General features: G+C 39.4%; 1 protein-coding gene across 2 annotated transcripts in view; it reads left to right on the top strand.

Annotated features, from left to right (window-relative positions):
• The window catches only part of ZNF521 (zinc finger protein 521), a 263135-nt gene that overhangs the window by 84976 nt on the left and 157576 nt on the right, over positions 1-20583 (top strand). The window contains exons 2-3 of one of the 2 annotated variants that reach the window (XR_001001481.1): positions 10507-13859; positions 14087-14166. Coding sequence is in view for 1 of the 2 variants with exons in the window: in XM_011939277.1 (XP_011794667.1) it covers positions 10507-13859 (3353 nt within the window). In the remaining variant the exon portion in view is untranslated. The remainder of the gene's footprint in view (positions 1-10506; positions 13860-14086; positions 14167-20583) is intronic. The other variant, XM_011939277.1, reaches the window with a different exon arrangement.

Below are 20583 nucleotides of genomic sequence, written 5' to 3'. Positions count from 1 at the left end.
ACTCAGCATTTGAGTTGTTGTTGTTGTTTCAGTGGAGGAGAGTTTGGGAAAGATGGACTTTGAGGGTTTTCTAATATGTAGAGCCAAGGTGCTAGCCTGGGCACTGGGGACTTGGGTGTGGGTTTCAGTGCCACTGTCAACTACTATTGTTAGTACAAGATTATAACATGTTACTCATCCTCGTTGACCTATTTGTTCATCTATAAAATTAGCACTTTTTTTCCCCTAAAGGCCCACATTTCTCACAGGTCTTAAATCTTATGTTTCATATATACATGAAAAGTTAGGAATGACAGCCTTGACTTCCTTTTCTCTGTGTAGGCTTCAATCACATTCACTCATTTTCTTTCCTTTGATCCCTAAAGTCAGACCCAGAGGTATGCACAATCCATGCCAAACAACAGGTCATCTTAAGAGAAAAGAGCAGAGCTCAGATGTGGAAGGAAGCTTTGTAAAGGTTTCAGAGACCAGCCCTTTGGTACAGACAGCACTGAGTCAGTGAAGATTCTAAAACTGTGCTGGTAGGTTTTATATCTTTGAATATTAGCAACGTGTCTCATTACTGTGGCCACACTGTCTTGGATTCTTTTCTTTTACATTATTTTGTTATTTTTAAAGTATCTTGGATGGAGGCAAAGTAAGATGCTAGTACACGGAGGTATCATGGGGTTTTTGAGGCCTGATTTTGTCACAGGTGTTGGAATATTTGCCAAGATGTATCATCTCAGATAATATATGTGTTATTTATATATAGACACACATATATAATTTAATAAAGATATGATTATAGATATTAATCAGTAGACAGCAGCATCGCAAAGTCTTCCCTTAGAGACACATTTCATGAAGACATGATCGTACAGATATTTAGTCCTATTAAGTGACAAATCACTATGATTAGCACTTTTGTAATGAGAGTTATCTAAAATATTTGAAAAACTACTTTGGCATAAATTACTTAGTCTATTCTGAACATTTAGTCAACTGTGGATAGAAGCATGCAAGTGTACACATGCAGTGTGCCACAATTTTAACTGTACTGGTTCCCATAAATAAATTACCAGGGCTGTTACCAAGAAAAAAGTAATGAAATGAACTGGCTTGGATGTTATCATCATATTCATTCTAAGGTAGAGATTCTAGGGAAGAGAAAAATCAAACCAAAAGTGAAAAATAAAACATAAAGGGCAAAGAGGGTACTTGGAAAGTCCTCAAATTGATAATTAGCCTTATTTTCAGAATGCTTCTTTTATATTTTGCTGAATTAGATACATTTAAAAACTCTATAAATACATGTACTTGATATCATATGACCTGTGCAGAGATATTTTGTCATACCCTAACTAAAGATTATTTTAAGAAAATAACTTTGGCTTTCCAGTTTATATAGTACTTTTATAAACATTATCTCATTTGAAATAAAGGATTGTCTTACATCATTTGGGTTACTTGGAATCCAATCTCATTTTTCCATTTCAGTTTTACCATGTAAGTGTTAATGTGAAAGGTAATAATTCTGTTGAAACACTGTAAAAATTCTATTGTATAAGGCATATTAGTGATTGGCCTACTGTAGACTCTTTCTTATGTGTGAAGTCTCAAGAGAGTCCAACATCCCTGAGTTGCCTTTTTAAATTTTTTTTTGAGACGGAGTCTCGCTCTGTCGCCCAGGCTGGACTGCAGTGGTGCGATCTCGGTTCACTGCAACCTCTGCCTGTCAGGTTCAAGCAATTCTCCTGCCTCAGCCTCCTGACTAGCTGGTACTACAGACACATGCTGCCACGCCCGGCTAACTTTTTGTATTTTAGTAGAGACAAGGTTTCACCATGTTGCTCAGGCTGGTCTTGAACTCCCGAGCTCAGGCAATCCACCTGCCTCAGTCTCCCAAATTGCTGGGATTATAGGTGTGAGCCACCGCACCCGGCCCCTCATCTCTGAATTCCTTAATACCACTGTAGCATATAACTTCCTTATTAAATGCATAAAACTAAGGAGCAGACAACAGATATTACTTTGAGTTGCAGCTGCTGGGTGGTTGGCTAGGTGTACTCACTAGCAATCTCAGTGGCTTTTTCACCCTAGCCTGACAACCTGTGTGAGTCAGTCTGTGCCTTAAAATTCAAAATGATTATTTGCCACAGACCTTAACAATTCCTATCATTTGTTAGACACATGAATGTCCAAATCAAGATCTAGTACTGAGGTCAGCTGTAATACAAAGGCATATGGATAACTGTAGTAATAGTTCTCCCCCAATCTTTGTAACAGCTTTTTCTGCATTAGCAAACCATATTTATCACTTTACTGCACAATGAACCCACAGGGGGTGCTAATTGTTCATTAATTAAATTTTAGCCTTTCAACACTTTTGTATTCTCCAGTGGCCTTGTCTGCAGTGAAGTATACAGTGTGGCCTTTTCAGGCTGCTGAAAATTCGTGTTGGCGTTACTGCTGCCATGGATATAATACAGGTGAAAGTCAGCTCCAATAAATACCATTTCAGGACTGTTATAATTCCTGGTGACTGAAAGTTTTCCGGCCTTGGACCAAAGCCTACATGTTGGAAAAATAGTCAGTAAAGTCTAGTTTAACAAGACATAACATTCTGTTAGACCAGATGCTGCTTTGAAATAGAATTTGATTTCATTGTTTGAAAATTCTGGTGGTTTATGGCAGTTCTTCCAAAACCATTAACATGGTGGAATGAAGTTTCTAAGATCCATCATTCCCTAACGAAGCCATTTCCAAACTTACTTTTCTCAGTGGAAGAATCCCCTTTACCTTCTGCTTCCCCAGTGAAGAAGTTAATTTAAAATCACTCATGATTAACTTGGTAGCATTGAGAAATTTACTGAGTATTTTTTAAAAGTGTCGGTCATCCTTCAAAGCTCGATACGTATATTTCACACAAGTGCAAAGGATTTTGAAGTGAAATAGAATTGGCCTCAAGGAATTTCTAAATAAGCCAAATAGTCACTTATAGAATGGTGCTGGCACTATGGAATGTGGCTTCTGGACTTGGAATGCAGGCCTTTTTGTTGTGTGGATTTTACAACACTAATGAATTAATCACAACTTGCCAGTGTGTGTAGCTATTAACAAATGAACTACTGCACATTGATTTTCAAGATATCTGTGAGTAGCATTCAGAAGATTTTTTCCTGGAATATTTTTGTTTGTTTATTTTTATTTCTTGTTAATAACTATTGTTATTTAAAAATAATGATAATATTGTTAATAAATTAATCCATATTTAATAACGATAATATTGTTTATTAAATTGTTATTTAAATAATATTGTTAAATAATTGTTCTTTATTTTTGTGTATTTTTATTTGTAAACAAGAATGCCCTTTAAGTCATTAAAATTTTTTACAATCTCAGTATGAAAACTGCAACAACTGAATTGCAGTTAATTTTGATTCCTTTCTGCTGTTCTCACATTTATGAGTTATCATTTATCACTTATCACTTACAGGTAACTATGGCTTTCATAGTAGTAATAATGTAATACATTTTTATATTTTAGCAGTACAGAAAACTCCTTCATATAATGTCATGTTTGATTCTTATAATACCTCATATGTTGAGGCAGCTGAAATTTTTCTGATATTATAGACAAGGAAATCAAAACTTCAGAAAACGTAGTTTCTAAAGTTCGTAAGCCAATATTAGACCTGAACACATAGTAGGTGCATAATAAATGTTGATTAAATCAATGAATTAAAGCAATGAAAAACTACTTAAAATTCTTTGTGATATGAGGTCATATATAAACACAAGAGTACACAGTAACTAATAAATGCTTTCTAACTCAAAATAGTAGAGAAAAAAAAAGAATGCAGACTCAGGAAATCCACTCTGGTGATGTCTGTCATTATTCAAGGAAAGATCAACATGTTAAACGGTTTAGAACACCCTCAGTCACAGCACTGTAAACAGATGTGTAATACACAGTTGCCAATTATTGAACACCAAGAGGTGGGTGCTTATCATTAGTTATATATATTTTTAAGTGAGCCAAAAGATAGAAAAAGAAAAGCAGTTCTCACCCCCCACATAATTGGAAACCACTTTTCCTTCTGTCTGGCTTCAGAAACACAATGTCTTGATTTCCGTGCGAGAGACGATGACTGTTCTTTAACTGGTTTCACGTCAGCTTTTTCCTCTGATTGGAGAGGTGGAGTTAAGTGTGAACTGCTTAAGAATGCACTGTTTTCTATTTAATTTGGCTGCAGAAGATGGAATTCATTGAGCTCCGTCTGTTCAAATGAACTTTAAGCAACAGCAAGCAAAACATTTGTACTTCTCTCTGCACATGCAGACGAAATGTGTCTGCTGAAAGAATGAATGTAAAGCCCAGGATTACCTAAGGAGAGCCATGGAGATGTGATAACAACTCCTTATCTCTTTGTTGGCTCATCTGAAGTGTTAAAGTATTGTTGAGGGAAAGCGAGCCTCTTTTTTACTAGGGAGTATTGAGGGCAAAAAAAAAAACCCAAAAACCAAAAAAGAAACAAACAAAAAAAACCTCGAAGCTTGAGCGCTGATATCTGGAATTCATCTTAAGACTGTTAAAAAATGTGCACCACCAATTCCTGCTCTGCACAGCTGCTGTTATTAATGGGTGACCACCCTTTTTCCTCATAACCTAACTGTTAATTCATTTAATTGGTCCTTCTAGAACAGTTCGAAATATTACAGAATTTAAAAGCATCTGCGAATTATAAATAATTTTAAAGTTCACATTTCTCATTTGAACACCCAGTAAAGGGTATTCGTTTTCAGGTAGTTAAATAAGTTATATGACAAAGGAGTAAATTTAATGTGGAGCTGCTGATTTTTTTTTTTTAAAAGAAGCATCATAGTTATTAACGTTGCAGCTTTTCTAAAACTGTTGACATTTCTATGGAGAATGAAAGGAAGCAATTGTATAATAATGCATAATAGTTTTTTTTTTTTAGCATGACCTTATCTTTTAGCAATTTAAATCATTGCTTTAAAAATGTATTTTGTAATTTGGTTAGTAGAGGATTTTAAATATGATGGTGTAAAATTGTTACTGTGTGGCATTGAAGTAACATGACAAACACCCTTGTTACCTGTGTCTATTAAACATGCATTTCAAAATATTGTCCTCTTTAAGTAGAGCCCGACTTCTCTTAGCGTTTGTGCACACCTGTGTATTTCCCCCAGGAGTTTCAGCTTATATTAAAGTGTCTCAGGTAGCTAATGACTGAAAAAGTACTGTAAATTCTATTTAGTAAGAAATTTCAGAACTGCTCCTATAACTTGCTGGCAGAAGTAAAGAATTATGTAAGGCAAGTGGGGGAAACCTGAAATGTTTTGGTCTCAAGTCTTACCCTATTGTTTGACCCTCAAAAAAAAAAAAAATCTGCTGAATTAACTTACCATGATGCTAAATAATGCAATGATTGTATTGCTCATGTTTTAAGGAGAAGAAAGGTGTAAACCACATTCTTGGCTTCAGAATTCCATAGAAAAACACTTGTGCCAAGGTTACCTGCCTGTAAAGACCCAATATTATATCCCGTGTTTGATAATTTAAGGCTTGGAACATAGTAAGCATGGATTTATGGTCCATTAACATTTAGATATCACCAACTGATTATCTTTTATTTTCTTGCTAGCTGCGTATACAACTGTGAACGCTAAAGGCACTGTAGATTGCCATTGAGTCAGTCCTTAAAACTAATATTCCAGAGATTGCATTAAAGGAAAGAAAATATTAAAATATGTTTATACTATACTCATAGAAGCTTACACATGGAAACAGAAATACATGCAACACATATAAATCTTTTTGTTTACATATGCAGCTTTTCTTCCAGCCATGATAAGGTGCCCTAGAAACATTCACTAATCTTTGTAACACCCCAGAGGGTAAGTAGCAAGAATTATTATCTTCATATTGCAGGTGAAATACCTAGGTAGGGGCAGATTAAATGACTTGGCCAGGTCACTCGCTAAGTCAGTTATGAAGCTAGAAATAAAACTCCAGACTCTTGACTTTTAGTTACTACACAAGTATCAGACCCATCAGTATTTGTGCTTTTCCTCACTTGAAAAGTGACCATTGATATAAATCCTGTCCCTGTTAAGGAAATCTTGCTGTGTGGCCCTAGCACACATGATACTGAGTCCCTGATGGGCAGTTAAGAGGGTACTCTGCTGTTGCAATGAACAAGCTCAGGTAGCAAAAGGATATTGTTAAGGCAATTTCTTGCAGACCAGGCCCTATGAAGAACATTATCAGAAGTTTCCATAACTTCAGAGAAAGTATTTTCATCTGCTTTCTTACATTAGTTTCTCTTGAATAATTTCAGATTGCCCCTAGTGTTGGAATCAATCTTCTGAAAGGCTTGGTCCCTGTTCTCAGGAAGTGTGTGTCCTACACAAATTAAGACATGCTTAATCATAAACAAAGTAAGCATTGACATTAGTCTAACCCTCCTGCACATATTGTCTTCCTCTCTCTTTGATCTTATTTTTTAATTTCTGGCTAATTTGATTAGTCTTGAACACTAGCGAGTGGCCAGAACCCTCAGCATTTCTCTTCCACAATGGCAGGCCGTAAACTGAGACTGTCAGACCCTCATTTGTGTGCTTGTCTGTCCATCAGCAGGAGCTGGGATCAAATCACGTCCAGTCTCTGCTTCCTCCTTCCCAGGCTGGCATACGAGGGGCTGATGGCTCACGTCACAAAGGTACTCTGTGTTCTGGTGCCTTTTTTCTGTGGAATAACTCCTTCTAGTATGACTTCACTTTTCTGTTGGTGAGCACTTTCCCCCATAAATATGCCTGAACAGGTGTTAACTCTGCTGCTAACTGAGTTTCCAGCTGTCCTCCTCCAACACAGACCCAGCAAAATCTGTTGTTTCGTCCTTTTAGGCAGACTAGAGAAGCGCCGAGCCTGAGATGGAGGTCTTCCTTGCAGGATATGGCCGTTCTGCTGCCAGAAGATGGTCCGGAAAGCCTGGCTGGCTAACAAAGACAGGCCTTCAGCGGCTGGGTGTAGTTCCAGTTCTGCATCCCCTTTGGCAGAAACACAGAGGCTGCTGCAGTGTGGCCAGCCAGCGAAATTAGGAAATAAGGACCTCTTTTATTTACTCAGGCTGCTGAATCATGGGCATTCCTGTCTGCTTGGAGAAAAGTCAGGCGGCTCTACTTTCCACTGAAAGTCTCAGGAGTGTTGGAGACTTTCATCTCGGAGTGTTCACACACTTGTTTTAATGTGCTTTATGGAAATGGTGAAACTCAGCAAGTACAGTTGCTGTAGAAAAACATCTGCACTAACCATGCACACACATTTGCATCTTTAAATAGACTTTTTAGGCCATGGAGCTGGTTTCCAGCAAAGCTTTTTCGGCAGTAAGAGCTACAGCTCTCGGAGAGTCAGCTCAAGTGAAGTGACTGGTTTCAAAAATTAAAATTTAACATGGACATGTTAAGTATTTCACATTGAAATGCAGAAAACTTGCCATCACACAGAAAGACAGTCCCCGCAAGTAGCACTTAGTGCTGAGGGGAAAAAAAGTTAAAGTTGATTCAGGAATCTGAGTTGAAAGAATCCTCTACAGTTTCTTCCACGTGTAAAAAGAAATTGACATCGTTTAAACCTATATTCACCATTTAAGCATAGTTTGCGCTGTGGCTGCCAAAAAGCCTAAGTTAATGGGGATGGATAACTCTCAAAGACTTAGGTAGACCTCAGAGTATGTTGGCGGGGAGACCATCACCACAAAAGTCTTGGAGGAGTCTGATACCTGAAGAGCGTGGACCAACCCACTGGGAGTAGTGAGTCCCTGTGTGTTCTTGGGAGAATATGATCCATTTACAGTGCTGGCAATGAGAGTTTTACATTTTATATTTTAAAACCGAAATCAGCCTTTCAGGGAAACTTTATTTTTCTAAAAATATCATTCCTTGCTCAAACTATTTTCTTCCACTCGATCCCCAAGCCTTATGGCTTCTACAGAGGGTTTGTGTGATTTCCTTTACAAAGACATGTAATGGGGACTGGAGAGAAGAAGGAAAAGGTTTCTAGCTCTCTTGAATCCTAGTTAAAACCTTGATCCTAACCTTCAGTTCACTTGACATGTCACTGAAATTTACAAGCTTAGGAGAACAGTTATATAATAGATATAGTCAGGCATGGACCACAGACAAGAAGCTGATTTAAGCATGGTGTTAGGGATTGCATAATTTGTATAGTGGTCCATTGCTCTATAATTCTTTATGTATTTGTATAAAAATATATCATACCTGGACACAATCTGCAATTTAATAATAAATTCACTTGCTCAATTTTCAGGCTCAATAGTTACATCCTTCTAGGCTAGATGCATTGCAAATTCTGATGCACTGTTTTCCCCAAATGTATAAATGAGAAGATGTGTTGGAAAATATTTTAAAAAATGAAATAGCAGGATTTAAGCCTAAAAGATAAATGTGAAATGTGGTAGATTTTACCTAGAATGTTGAGCACATTTAATAGATAGCCTTTTTTTTTTTTTTTCAATTAGGGTAAATATTTGAAATTTGATTTGTTTCAAGTTATATTAGCTTTAGGTGACAACACTTTTTTAAGGGGAAAACTAGATCATTATTGAGTTTTTTTGCTTTTAGTTAAAAAAATTTTTTGTGTGTGTTGAATGGTGAGTTGAGTTTATCTGCATATGTTCCTGGTGTATTCACTTTAAGTAGAAATCACATCCACATCCATCAGACCCTTTCTTATGCTGGAAACATGTTGGGTTATAGAGTCATATAAATGAGGATGCAAAATCGTGCGGTTTTCAACTTGTACGGCGACGCTTTGTTGCAGTGGGCAGGGATCCAGGAATGGTGTTTGGTTGTTTTCTCAGAGTGAGAGGGTTGCCATCTGGCATTGATAGTGAGATGGTGTTGTCATCAGTTTCTAGATGCAGGAAAGGAATGATCCTCATCTGTTTCCTGTGGATAAGGAAGAGGCTGACAATCTAGTAAAATCTTGTTACCTTAAAGAAAGCAGACATGGAATTCGTTTACATAATGCTTACCAGTTTCTACTTTTATGTTAATCATTTAGCTTGCTAGTGAACTTCAGCTTTGAAGAATTTAAAAATGTATTTGATCATACTCTAATTGAATACCATTAGAATATTCTAATAATGCTCTAATTGAGCCTCTTATTCTAACTGAAACACTATCCCCACCAGCTCCACTCCATGGTCTTTACTTGTATGTTTTTTTGAAAAATCGTGCTCCTTTGGAGAGTGAAAAGCTTTTAAAATTTCTTCTGATCTTGAACAATAGGTTGTGAAAAGTAAAAAAGAGGTTTCACAACCTGTTTTGAGATGGTCTTATTTTCCACTTGGATATCAAGAAGGCAACAGAAATAACAGTGCACATTTGCTAAGAAAATAGTTTTTAAAATCACCTAATATAAGGTAACGTTCCTTTATGGATAACTTGCTAACTTTATATCTGGCTCTCAGTCTTGTTTGTCTTCTTTTTGTCACTCATAAATCTTTCAGCATTTACCATAATCATTTATCACTTTTCCTGTTTCCAGTTTTTCACAAGTTGCTTTGTCTCTGCTCACCTCAAAGTGCAGGTCCTGTTTAGCTAAGGAAGTTCAGGCTACTGAAGCTTTTGCAAAAGGAAGATATGGTGGGCCACCTCTTGAACTTTCCAAACAAAATACACTATTAAAATCTGGCCCTTGTGAAACTCTCATTTTTTCTTGATCCTAGCTGATCCTAGCTACATGTAATATCTAGCAGTACCCTTCTAACATTTAATAATCCATTTTCTGGCCTATGGTATTCGAATTTCAGTTATTGAAGAAATCCTGGTTGTCTTTCATTACACAAGACATAATTATTATTGTGTTTTCTGTCTTCTTTCATGTGCTTACTTTTTAATATTTTTTTGCTGAAAGCAATAAGGTCTGTATCAATAAGAACCCCATAAAAGATTTTGGTCTTCAGAATTGCCTTTTTATATAAAAACAAGCAAAATGCAGAGGGAATTTTTTATTAAATATTAGACATCTGGGTTGACTGCATTAATTTTAAATCATTCCTGTAATATTTCCTCTTTTCATTTGGTTCTTCAGATGCTCACATAATATGCAAATCATTTTAGAATGAATACAAAAAAATCATTAAATATATTAAAATCTGCATTTTAATAAAATTGTCAATGTGTAATATATACCTTGCTTCTAAGGAAGGATGATAAAAAGTAATAAAAGGGTAATTTAGACATAGAACTATTTAATATCCTCTTATATTTTACAACTCAACAAAAAGTAAATGCAGAATAACTGCTTTGGGCTCAGATTTGAAAATGTCTCGCTCAAATATTCTCTCTTTCATTTCTTTTTTTTCTTGAAAGGTTCAAGAGGGTCCAACTCTATGTGCTGGTTGAAATGGTACGGTAAACTCACTCTTGAATCTCAACATGTCAGATGAAATGTGTCATTGCTTCTTGTTGCAGATGGAGTGGATGTTGAAGATGATCCGACTTGCTCTTGGCCAGCTTCCTCACCTTCCAGCAAGGATCAGACTTCCCCTAGCCATGGAGAAGGTTGCGATTTTGGAGAGGAAGAAGGTGGCCCTGGGCTTCCATACCCATGTCAATTCTGTGACAAGTCGTTTAGCCGCCTCAGCTACCTAAAGCACCATGAGCAGAGTCATAGTGACAAACTGCCTTTCAAATGCACCTACTGCAGTAGGCTGTTCAAACACAAGCGCAGCCGAGATCGCCACATAAAACTCCACACCGGGGACAAGAAGTACCACTGCAGTGAATGTGATGCTGCGTTTTCCAGAAGTGATCACTTGAAGATCCACTTAAAGACTCACACTTCCAACAAGCCATATAAATGTGCCATTTGTCGCCGTGGGTTTCTGTCCTCTAGTTCCTTACACGGACACATGCAGGTTCACGAGAGGAACAAGGACGGCTCCCAGTCTGGTTCCAGGATGGAGGACTGGAAGATGAAGGACACTCAGAAGTGCAGTCAGTGTGAGGAAGGCTTTGACTTCCCAGAAGACCTCCAAAAACACATTGCAGAGTGCCACCCCGAATGCTCCCCAAACGAGGACCGAGCGGCCCTCCAGTGTGTCTACTGCCACGAGCTCTTCGTAGAGGAGACGTCCCTCATGAACCACATGGAGCAGGTGCATGGCGGGGAGAAGAAGAACTCATGCAGCATTTGTTCTGAGAGTTTCCACACAGTTGAGGAACTGTACAGCCACATGGACAGTCACCAGCAACCGGAGTCGTGCAATCACAGCAACAGCCCTTCCCTGGTCACGGTGGGCTACACCTCCGTGTCCAGTACGACTCCAGATTCCAACCTCTCAGTGGACAGCTCAACCATGGTGGAAGCTGCCCCACCAATCCCAAAGAGTCGAGGGAGGAAGAGGGCCGCTCAGCAAACCCCTGACATGACTGGTCCCTCGAGTAAACAAGCAAAAGTTACCTACAGCTGTATTTACTGCAACAAGCAATTATTTTCAAGTCTTGCAGTTCTGCAGATTCACCTGAAAACTATGCACTTAGATAAGCCAGAACAGGCCCATATTTGTCAGTATTGCTTGGAGGTCCTGCCCTCACTCTATAACCTAAATGAACATCTTAAGCAAGTGCATGAAGCTCAGGACCCAGGTCTGATTGTTTCTGCCATGCCTGCCATTGTCTACCAGTGTAACTTCTGTTCCGAAGTTGTCAACGACCTCAACACTCTTCAGGAGCACATCCGATGTTCTCATGGATTTGCAAACCCTGCAGCTAAAGATAGTAATGCATTCTTTTGTCCCCATTGCTATATGGGGTTTCTCACTGACTCTTCCCTCGAAGAGCATATTAGACAGGTTCATTGTGACCTCAGTGGCTCCCGGTTTGGGTCTCCAGTGCTTGGGACTCCCAAAGAACCAGTAGTAGAAGTCTATTCTTGTTCCTATTGTACTAATTCACCAATATTCAACAGCGTTCTTAAGCTGAACAAACATATCAAAGAGAATCATAAAAACATTCCCTTGGCCCTGAATTATATCCACAATGGGAAGAAATCCAGGGCCTTAAGCCCCCTATCTCCTGTGGCCATAGAGCAGACATCTCTTAAGATGATGCAGGCAGTAGGAGGTGCACCTGCACGTCCAGCTGGAGAATATATCTGTAATCAGTGTGGTGCTAAGTACACATCCCTAGACAGCTTTCAGACTCACCTAAAAACTCATCTCGACACTGTGCTTCCAAAATTGACCTGTCCTCAGTGCAACAAGGAATTCCCCAACCAGGAATCCTTGCTGAAGCATGTTACCATTCACTTTATGATCACCTCAACGTATTACATCTGTGAAAGTTGTGACAAGCAATTCACATCAGTGGATGACCTTCAGAAACACCTGCTGGACATGCACACCTTTGTCTTCTTTCGCTGCACCCTCTGTCAGGAAGTTTTTGACTCAAAAGTCTCCATTCAGCTCCACTTGGCTGTGAAGCACAGTAACGAAAAGAAAGTCTATAGGTGCACATCTTGCAACTGGGACTTCCGCAATGAGACTGACTTGCAGCTCCATGTGAAACACAACCACCTGGAAAACCAAGGGAAAGTGCATAAGTGCATTTTCTGCGGTGAGTCCTTTGGCACCGAGGTGGAGCTGCAATGCCACATCACCACTCACAGTAAGAAGTACAACTGCAAGTTCTGTAGCAAAGCCTTCCATGCGATCATTTTGTTAGAAAAACACTTGCGAGAAAAACATTGTGTATTCGAAACCAAGACACCCAACTGTGGAACAAATGGAGCTTCTGAGCAAGTGCAGAAAGAGGAAGTGGAGCTGCAGACTTTGCTGACCAACAGCCAGGAGTCCCACAACAGTCACGATGGGAGCGAAGAAGACGTTGACACCTCTGAGCCTATGTACGGCTGCGACATTTGTGGGGCAGCCTACACTATGGAAACTTTGCTGCAGAATCACCAGCTCCGAGACCACAACATCAGACCTGGAGAAAGTGCCATCGTGAAAAAGAAAGCTGAGCTCATTAAAGGGAATTACAAGTGCAACGTGTGCTCTCGAACCTTCTTCTCCGAAAATGGCCTCCGTGAACATATGCAGACCCACCTAGGCCCTGTCAAACACTACATGTGCCCTATTTGCGGAGAGCGGTTTCCCTCCCTTTTAACTCTTACTGAACACAAAGTCACGCATAGTAAGAGTCTTGATACTGGAAACTGCCGGATTTGCAAGATGCCTCTCCAGAGTGAAGAGGAGTTTTTAGAGCATTGTCAAATGCACCCTGACTTGAGGAATTCGCTGACGGGCTTTCGCTGTGTGGTGTGCATGCAGACAGTGACCTCCACCTTGGAACTCAAAATCCATGGGACATTCCACATGCAAAAGACAGGGAATGGGTCTGCAGTTCAGACCACAGGGCGTGGCCAGCACGTCCAAAAACTGTACAAGTGTGCATCTTGCCTCAAAGAATTCCGTTCCAAGCAAGATCTGGTGAAACTTGACATCAATGGCCTGCCATATGGTCTATGTGCTGGCTGCGTGAATCTCAGTAAGAGCGCCAGCCCAGGCATTAACATCCCTCCCGGCACGAATAGACCAGGCTTGGGCCAGAATGAGAATCTGAGTGCCATCGAGGGGAAAGGCAAGGTGGGGGGACTGAAGACGCGCTGCTCTAGCTGCAACGTTAAGTTTGAGTCTGAAAGTGAACTCCAGAACCACATCCAAACCGTCCACCGAGAGCTCGTGCCAGACAGCAACAGCACACAGTTGAAAACGCCCCAAGTATCACCAATGCCCAGAATCAGCCCCTCCCAGTCGGATGAGGTAACTCGCCTTTTTTAATGTTTGCTATTTAACCTCCTCAAGAAATGGTCCCTACTTTATGTTTACACTCTCCACAGCTTTATTTATTGTCATGGGCCAAAGGATGCTTAGATTGAAATGCAATGGTTTTTTTTCCCCTATAGCCATTAGCTAGCAATTACTTGCTTCTTGATAAGCAGCATTTTGGCTTGAATGGTGCAAAATAGGACTAATTCCAGTCTCCCTAGGATATTGTCTTCTCTATGACTGAAGAGACCAGCGCTCATGCCAACACTACTGAGATCTGGAATCTCAGCATAGCTTCACCGTGAGTTGAAATCCCCAGCTATGACTTGTGTGTATGGCAGAGAGATAATGACACCAAAGTAAGATGCTATGAGCCAACATGCTGGCTTAGAGTAAATTAAAAAGAATACATATATTTGGGTATAACAAATTGGGTCGAGGTGGCTTTTTAATACCATGTTGTCAACACTCACTGTTTTTCTTTGTCTTCTGGGCAGTGAGGAAAATACTTCCTCACAACAGGATTTTTAAAAAGCCCCTACCCCACATTTATTAAGCACCGCATGCCCATTATTCTGTTTAAAGACACTATGCCTGAGTTTGAGATCTACTCTCTGGGTGTCAAAATTAATATTTGTGGGTTTTTTTCCTCCTTAGTTTCAGAGTAGTTTTCTGGTTTCTTTGCCACGATGACAAGAAACAAGTTCATTTACAATGAAATCATTTCATAAGTCATCATTTCTTAGAAGCTGAGCAGAGGATGGCTCATTGTAATATTTCTTTATGCTTTATCACCTGGTTTCTAATAGCGCTTTCCACTTCCCTACCTGCCCCTATCTGGAGATCCATCCAAATGAAAACCCCAGGGAGATCCTTCTCCCTTCAGTTTGGGGTTAGTGCATTTTCCTTATCTTGTCTCTGCACTCACACCCCGGTGGAGGCCCCCCTGTGGCTCCCTGCAGATAGCCATCAGTCAGCTGGCAGGGGAGGGCTGAGAAGACTGAGACAGAGCCTGGCCTCACAAAATGTGGCATCTGTGTGGCAGGCAAACTCCCAAATTTTGAAGCCACTTTCCCCCTTCTCCCCTGCCCAAGTAAGTCTGCACTTTTCTCTCATTTAAATACATGAAATCCTTTCAAACTGCTGAGGACAGCTGGAAGAACGTAGCTTTGATTATGGCTCATAGCTCGTGGGTTGGATCAAATTGTTTCTTTTGAAACAAATATTAGTAGTTAAAAGCATATGAAATGAGGGTTTTCCAAGTTTTTACTTTGAAATTTTTTAAACTATAGAAAAGTTAAAGGACCAACACAGCGAACACGTATGTGTGCCTGTGTTTGGGTATCCCAGATCCTCCAGATAAGAATGTTTTGTTGCGTTTTCTCTCTCTCTGCATCCCTTTTTAAAATCAACTTGAGCCACATGAAAGAAGGTTGCAGGTATCATGACATCTCCTAAGAATAAGTGTACTTTTTTTGTTCAATTGTGACATCATTAGCTAAAGCAATTCACTAAATTAAAAAAGGAAATTAAGTAATCCCATAATACCATCTGTAAGAGGTTCATATTTAAATTTTCTCTGTTGTCCCCAAAATGTCTCATGTTTTTAAATGTTTTTGAATGAGAATTCTTAAAACATTAAGGCAGAAAATTACTCTTCTCCTTTGTTTTTATTTTGTAATGCTTAACATATGCCTACAAGAGATTGATATTCATGTTTAATTTACAAAGTGTATAAAGGTGATTTTAAATGACTGCATTAGTCTGTGTGTCTGTGTGTGTGATTGTGGTGTTGGCTTGTGCATATGCAGCATAGCTGGACTCTCTTGTTTCTTAGTAGATTGTTTATGAAAGGGCATATGCCTGTGTCTTCTTATCTGTTCATGGTTTGTTTTTTTCTGATATTTATAAATTGGTGTATATTGTAATACCATCTAAGAGGAAATATTTCAGAAACAAATGAGGACATAAAAATAGTATTTACACATTAAGTTGATTAGAGTTACTTGATGAGGAGAATTTATCATTAAGGCTCGAATGACACCTAAAATCTTAGTGATATTTAGAAAGCCTATCTTTATCCTGCACTTACATAAGATAATACTTAAAATATTTTAAAAAATACTTTAAGTTTTACAATTGTGTTTTTAAAGCACCTAATGACTAAGGGTCAAAAATGACCATGCAGTCGAGTACCTCCCTATGAAACCTGATGAATAAGAGCTTAGAGCGATATGCTTAATTGACGAGATATTAGGATTTAGTTTTAAATATTTCTTCGTGCCTCAGAAGTTCACTATTCGTTCAACATTTTAATCATCATTACTATCGCCATTTTTAAATTCATACTATTTGTTATAAAATTTTATGTGATACCTTCTATGATTGAAAATATACCATATTATTTAGACTGATATAGAAAATTATCTAAATGTACAAAAATTCTACAAAAAGAAGCCTAAAAATAATGTGTCAGCAAGAAAAATACAAAATAAATACTCATTTGTTCACATTCTTTGTTAGCCAAGTTAAATTACTATAATTCTCATTTTGAGGAGTTTGTGCATTTTTTCCAGATTAGGTAAAATGAAATGTTATTATATAAGTCTTTGTCAAAAGACCGGTATATCATATAGGAATAAATTTTATCACAAAAAGAATTGTGACATATATGTCTATTGACTTAGATGCCCTGGGTAGGAATTGAAGGACTTAGCAACATAGGTGGTATTTTCATCTCTTTTTCTTGCTGAGGCTTGAGATGCCAGAACTGAAAAGAAAATCACAGGAGATAACAAAACCTGGATACACAGGTGTGGTCAAGAACAAGGTTAGATTTTTCTGGACCGTGACTTAGAATCACATAGAATATTGGTAAACATTTATATACATCTTTCAAAGACTAAAAAGAATATTATTTGATTGAGACTAGGATACCTAATTAAAAGGGATTTAAACTTAAATATAAATCTGGGAAGGATAAGTACTATATAAAACCCTGCAATCCAAAAAATGGATGAAAGACAAGGCATGCAACACTAAAAGAAGGATAATAGTTGGTAGCCATTATGTAATGGAGAGATTTGAAATTGAAGACAGATCTGAGTTTGAATCCCATTTCTTCTGCCTAATGCTTTCTGAATTTGTGAAAAATGTTTTCTTTTTCTTTTTTTATTATTATTATACTTTAAGTTCTAGGGTACATGTGCATAACGTGCAGGTTTGTTACATATGTATACTTGTGCCATGTTGGTGTGCTGCACCCATCAGCTTGTCCTTTACATGAGGTGTAACTCCCAATGCAATCCCTCCCCCCTCCCCCGTCCCCATAATAGGCCCCGGTGTGTGATGTTCCCCTTCCCGAGTCCAAGTGATCTCATTGTTCAGTTCCCACCTATGAGTGGGAGCATGCAGTGTTTGGTTTTCTGTTCTTGCGATGGTTTGAAAAATGTTTTCTTTGTGCCAGAATCCTCAGATTATTAATCTAAATTTGCAATGAAGATTTTGTTTTGAATAAAATATTTTGAGAACCTATTCATTTTTCTTTGCTCCTCAAAGGTTGAGTGTGATACAGATTTACACATAACCTACAATAAATGATTCCAGAGATGGTAAGATTAATTGGGGACCGGAAGAACACTGGCCCTCTAGCTTTTTCCACACATAAAGCACCTTGCAGAGTTATTGACATTTACTATATGTTGAATAAATGTTGATTCTTCTGGAGTTTGTGGGCATTGTCTACTCAGGGGATGCGCCATCTGGACCTCAGAATGTTGTCTCATGACTTTGAAGTTCTACAGTAGATTTTGGAAACACATGTTCTTCTGCCTCCTTTTTCTAGTGTGCAGCATAGTCAAGTTTCTCTGAGCAACTATTTACTCACATTTCAATTCACACTGTCCCCAGCAGTCCTTTGAAATTGCTCTTGCCAGCGTTACCATTTTCCTCATCATCTCCATGTTGCGAGAGGTGCATAGGGTGCCACAGAATCAAAACAGAAGGAACAGTGTAGACCATCTGACTCAACCACTTTATTTTACAGACAAGGAAACAGGGCCCGGTAAATAGAGAATTGTCTAAGATCACACAGCCAGTAAGTGGTAGGCAAGGGGTAAGAGTCCAGGTCCTAACTCTAGGTTCAGGATTGTCTTTCCACAATCACATGGCACTTTCCTCTAGCTGCAGTTGAATCCCCATCTTTTCTATAGCATCCTCTTGGTACTCCTGTCTTCTTTCTCTTCTCCTTCAGTTACCTCACCCATTGCACAGGATCTTCTGCGTATTTGTCACTTTATTGCAGCTGACTCCAAGGGCTCTTCTGGCCTAATTGACCAATGCAATGTACTTAGAGAAAAGAAAGATAGTATATCTTATTATTGTCTCTAAGCACTTGTCACTGTTGGCCAGTCCACTTTTATGGGACCTCTGTCTTCCTTCCTGACTTCCTGGTTGCCTCTGTGAACGCCCTGTGGCCTCTCATTCTTTTGCTAGCCCCTTCCTGTAGGTTTGTTTCACCTCATTGCTCTCACTCTACATATCCCCTCCATGGGGATTCACTCCCAGAGCTTGAACAACCGCCTTTTACTGACTGCTCTCCAAATGGTGTCTCCAGGGACAGGAGGGGACTTTTGGAGGCTAATGGGAACACTCTTTATCTTGATGCCTGTGGTGGTTACGTGACTGCATGCATTTACCAGTACTCACCAGATTTAAAATTGGTTTATTATTTTTATGGGGATTTTATGGGGATTACACCTCAATGAAGCTAATTTTATTTTATTTATATATTTATATATATATGTATTTATTTATTTAAGACAGGGTCTCACTCTATCATCTAGGCTGTAGTGCAGTGGTCCGATCATGGCTCACTGCAGCCTCGACCTCCCAGGCTCAGGTGATCTTCCTACCTCAGCCTCCTGGGTAGCTGGGACTACAGGCTCATGCCACCACGCCTGGCTAATTTTTTGTATTTTTTGTAGATACAAGCTTGCAATGAGGAGTCTGAGATCAGCTTGTCTTATTGCCTAAGCTATTCTTGAGCTCCTAGGCTCAAGCAATCCACCTGCCTCAGCCTCCCAAAGTGCTGGGATTACAGATGTGAGCCACTGTGCCCAGACTGAAGCTAATTTTAAGAAGTAATGATATCTCCAACTCACTTCTTTGCACTGAGCTTCAGACTCATATAAACAGCTGCCTGCTACACGTATCCACTCACATGTTCCCTTGAACTTCAAACTCAGTGGGTCCCAAATTGAGCTCAGCACCTTTCCTCTAAACCTGCATTTTTTTCTTATGTTTTCTGTTTCACCTATAGATCCATTGAGCTTCTCAGTCACTTCCTTTCTACTCCGCATCGTTTGGTCATCAGGCCATCTTGACTGCAGCTCATGTGTACAGTTGACTCTTGAACATTCCTGGAAATAGAGGCACTGACCCCTCACTCGGTCAAAAATCTGCATATAACTTTGACTTCCTCAAAACTTAACTACTAATAGCCTACTTCCTGATAACATAAACAGTCAGTTAACACATACTTTGTTAGTTACATGTCTTGCATACTGTATTCTTACAATAAAGTAAACCAGAGAAAAGAAAATACTATAAAGAAAGTCATAAGGAAGAGAAAATCTGTTCATTAAGTGGAAGTGGAGCATCATTAAGGCCTTCATCTTCATTGTCTTCACGTTGCGTAGGCTGCGGAAGAGGAAGAAGAGGGTTTGGTCTTGCTGTTTTAGGGGTGGCAGAGGCAGAAAACATACATATAAGTGGACCCACGCAGTTGAAACCTGTGTTCCTTGAGTGTCAGCTATTTTTCTTTTTCTTTTTTTTGAGATGGAATGTCACTCTTGTTGCCCAGGCTGGAGTGCAATGGTGTGATCTTGGCTCACCGCAACCTCCGCCTCTCAGGTTCAAGTGATTCTCCTGCCTCAGCTTCCTGAGTAGCTGGGATTACAGGCATACACCATCATGCCTGGCTATTTTTTTTTTTTTTTTTTTTTGTATTTTTAGTAGAGATAGGTTTTTTTTTTCTGAGACAGGGTTTCACTCTGTGGCCCAGGCTTGAGTACAGTGGTGGGATCATGGCTCACTGCAGCCTCAACCTCCTGAGCAATCCTCCTGGCTCAGCCTTCTGAGTAGCTGGAACTATACAGGTATGCACCACATGTCCAGCTAATTTTTTTTTTTTTTTTTTTTAATGGGCTCGAGGTCTCATTATGTTGGCCAGGCTGGGCTCAAGTGAGTCTCCTGCCTTGGTCTCCCAAAGTGCTGGGATTACAGGCATGAGTCACTGCACCCAGCCACTGTTTTTCTTGAATCAACTCCTCCCACCATCCCCTTACCACATTTTAAGTTCAATCTCTGATCCTCTTTTCCTAAACAACTGAAGCAGCCTCATTTTGTCTTTCTGACTTGAGTCTCATCATTTTCAAATCCATCTCCACACCACTGCCAGAACCATCCATCTAAAACACAAATCTGTCTAGCATGTCCCTTCCTATTTGGAGCATTGTTAGTGTTCTGGACCTCCATCCCCATAGGATGATATAGTAATCCTTTTATTGTGAAATACAGGACCCTTCAGGTTTCGGCTTCCCCTTCTTTTCCTGCCCTCTCCTTGTTCTATAATGGGAAGCACTTGAATTAACCACACATAGCATATTGCCTCTGTGTCTTACTGAGGCTGTCCTGTTCCTTCTTCCCGAATAACCTC

The sequence above is a fragment of the Colobus angolensis genome, unplaced genomic scaffold (genome assembly GCF_000951035.1).
Source record: "Colobus angolensis palliatus isolate OR3802 unplaced genomic scaffold, Cang.pa_1.0 Scaffold18, whole genome shotgun sequence".
NCBI lineage: Eukaryota > Metazoa > Chordata > Mammalia > Primates > Cercopithecidae > Colobus > Colobus angolensis.
Note: the sequence above shows the minus strand (reverse complement) of the source record. Positions and strands in the feature narration are given on the sequence as shown.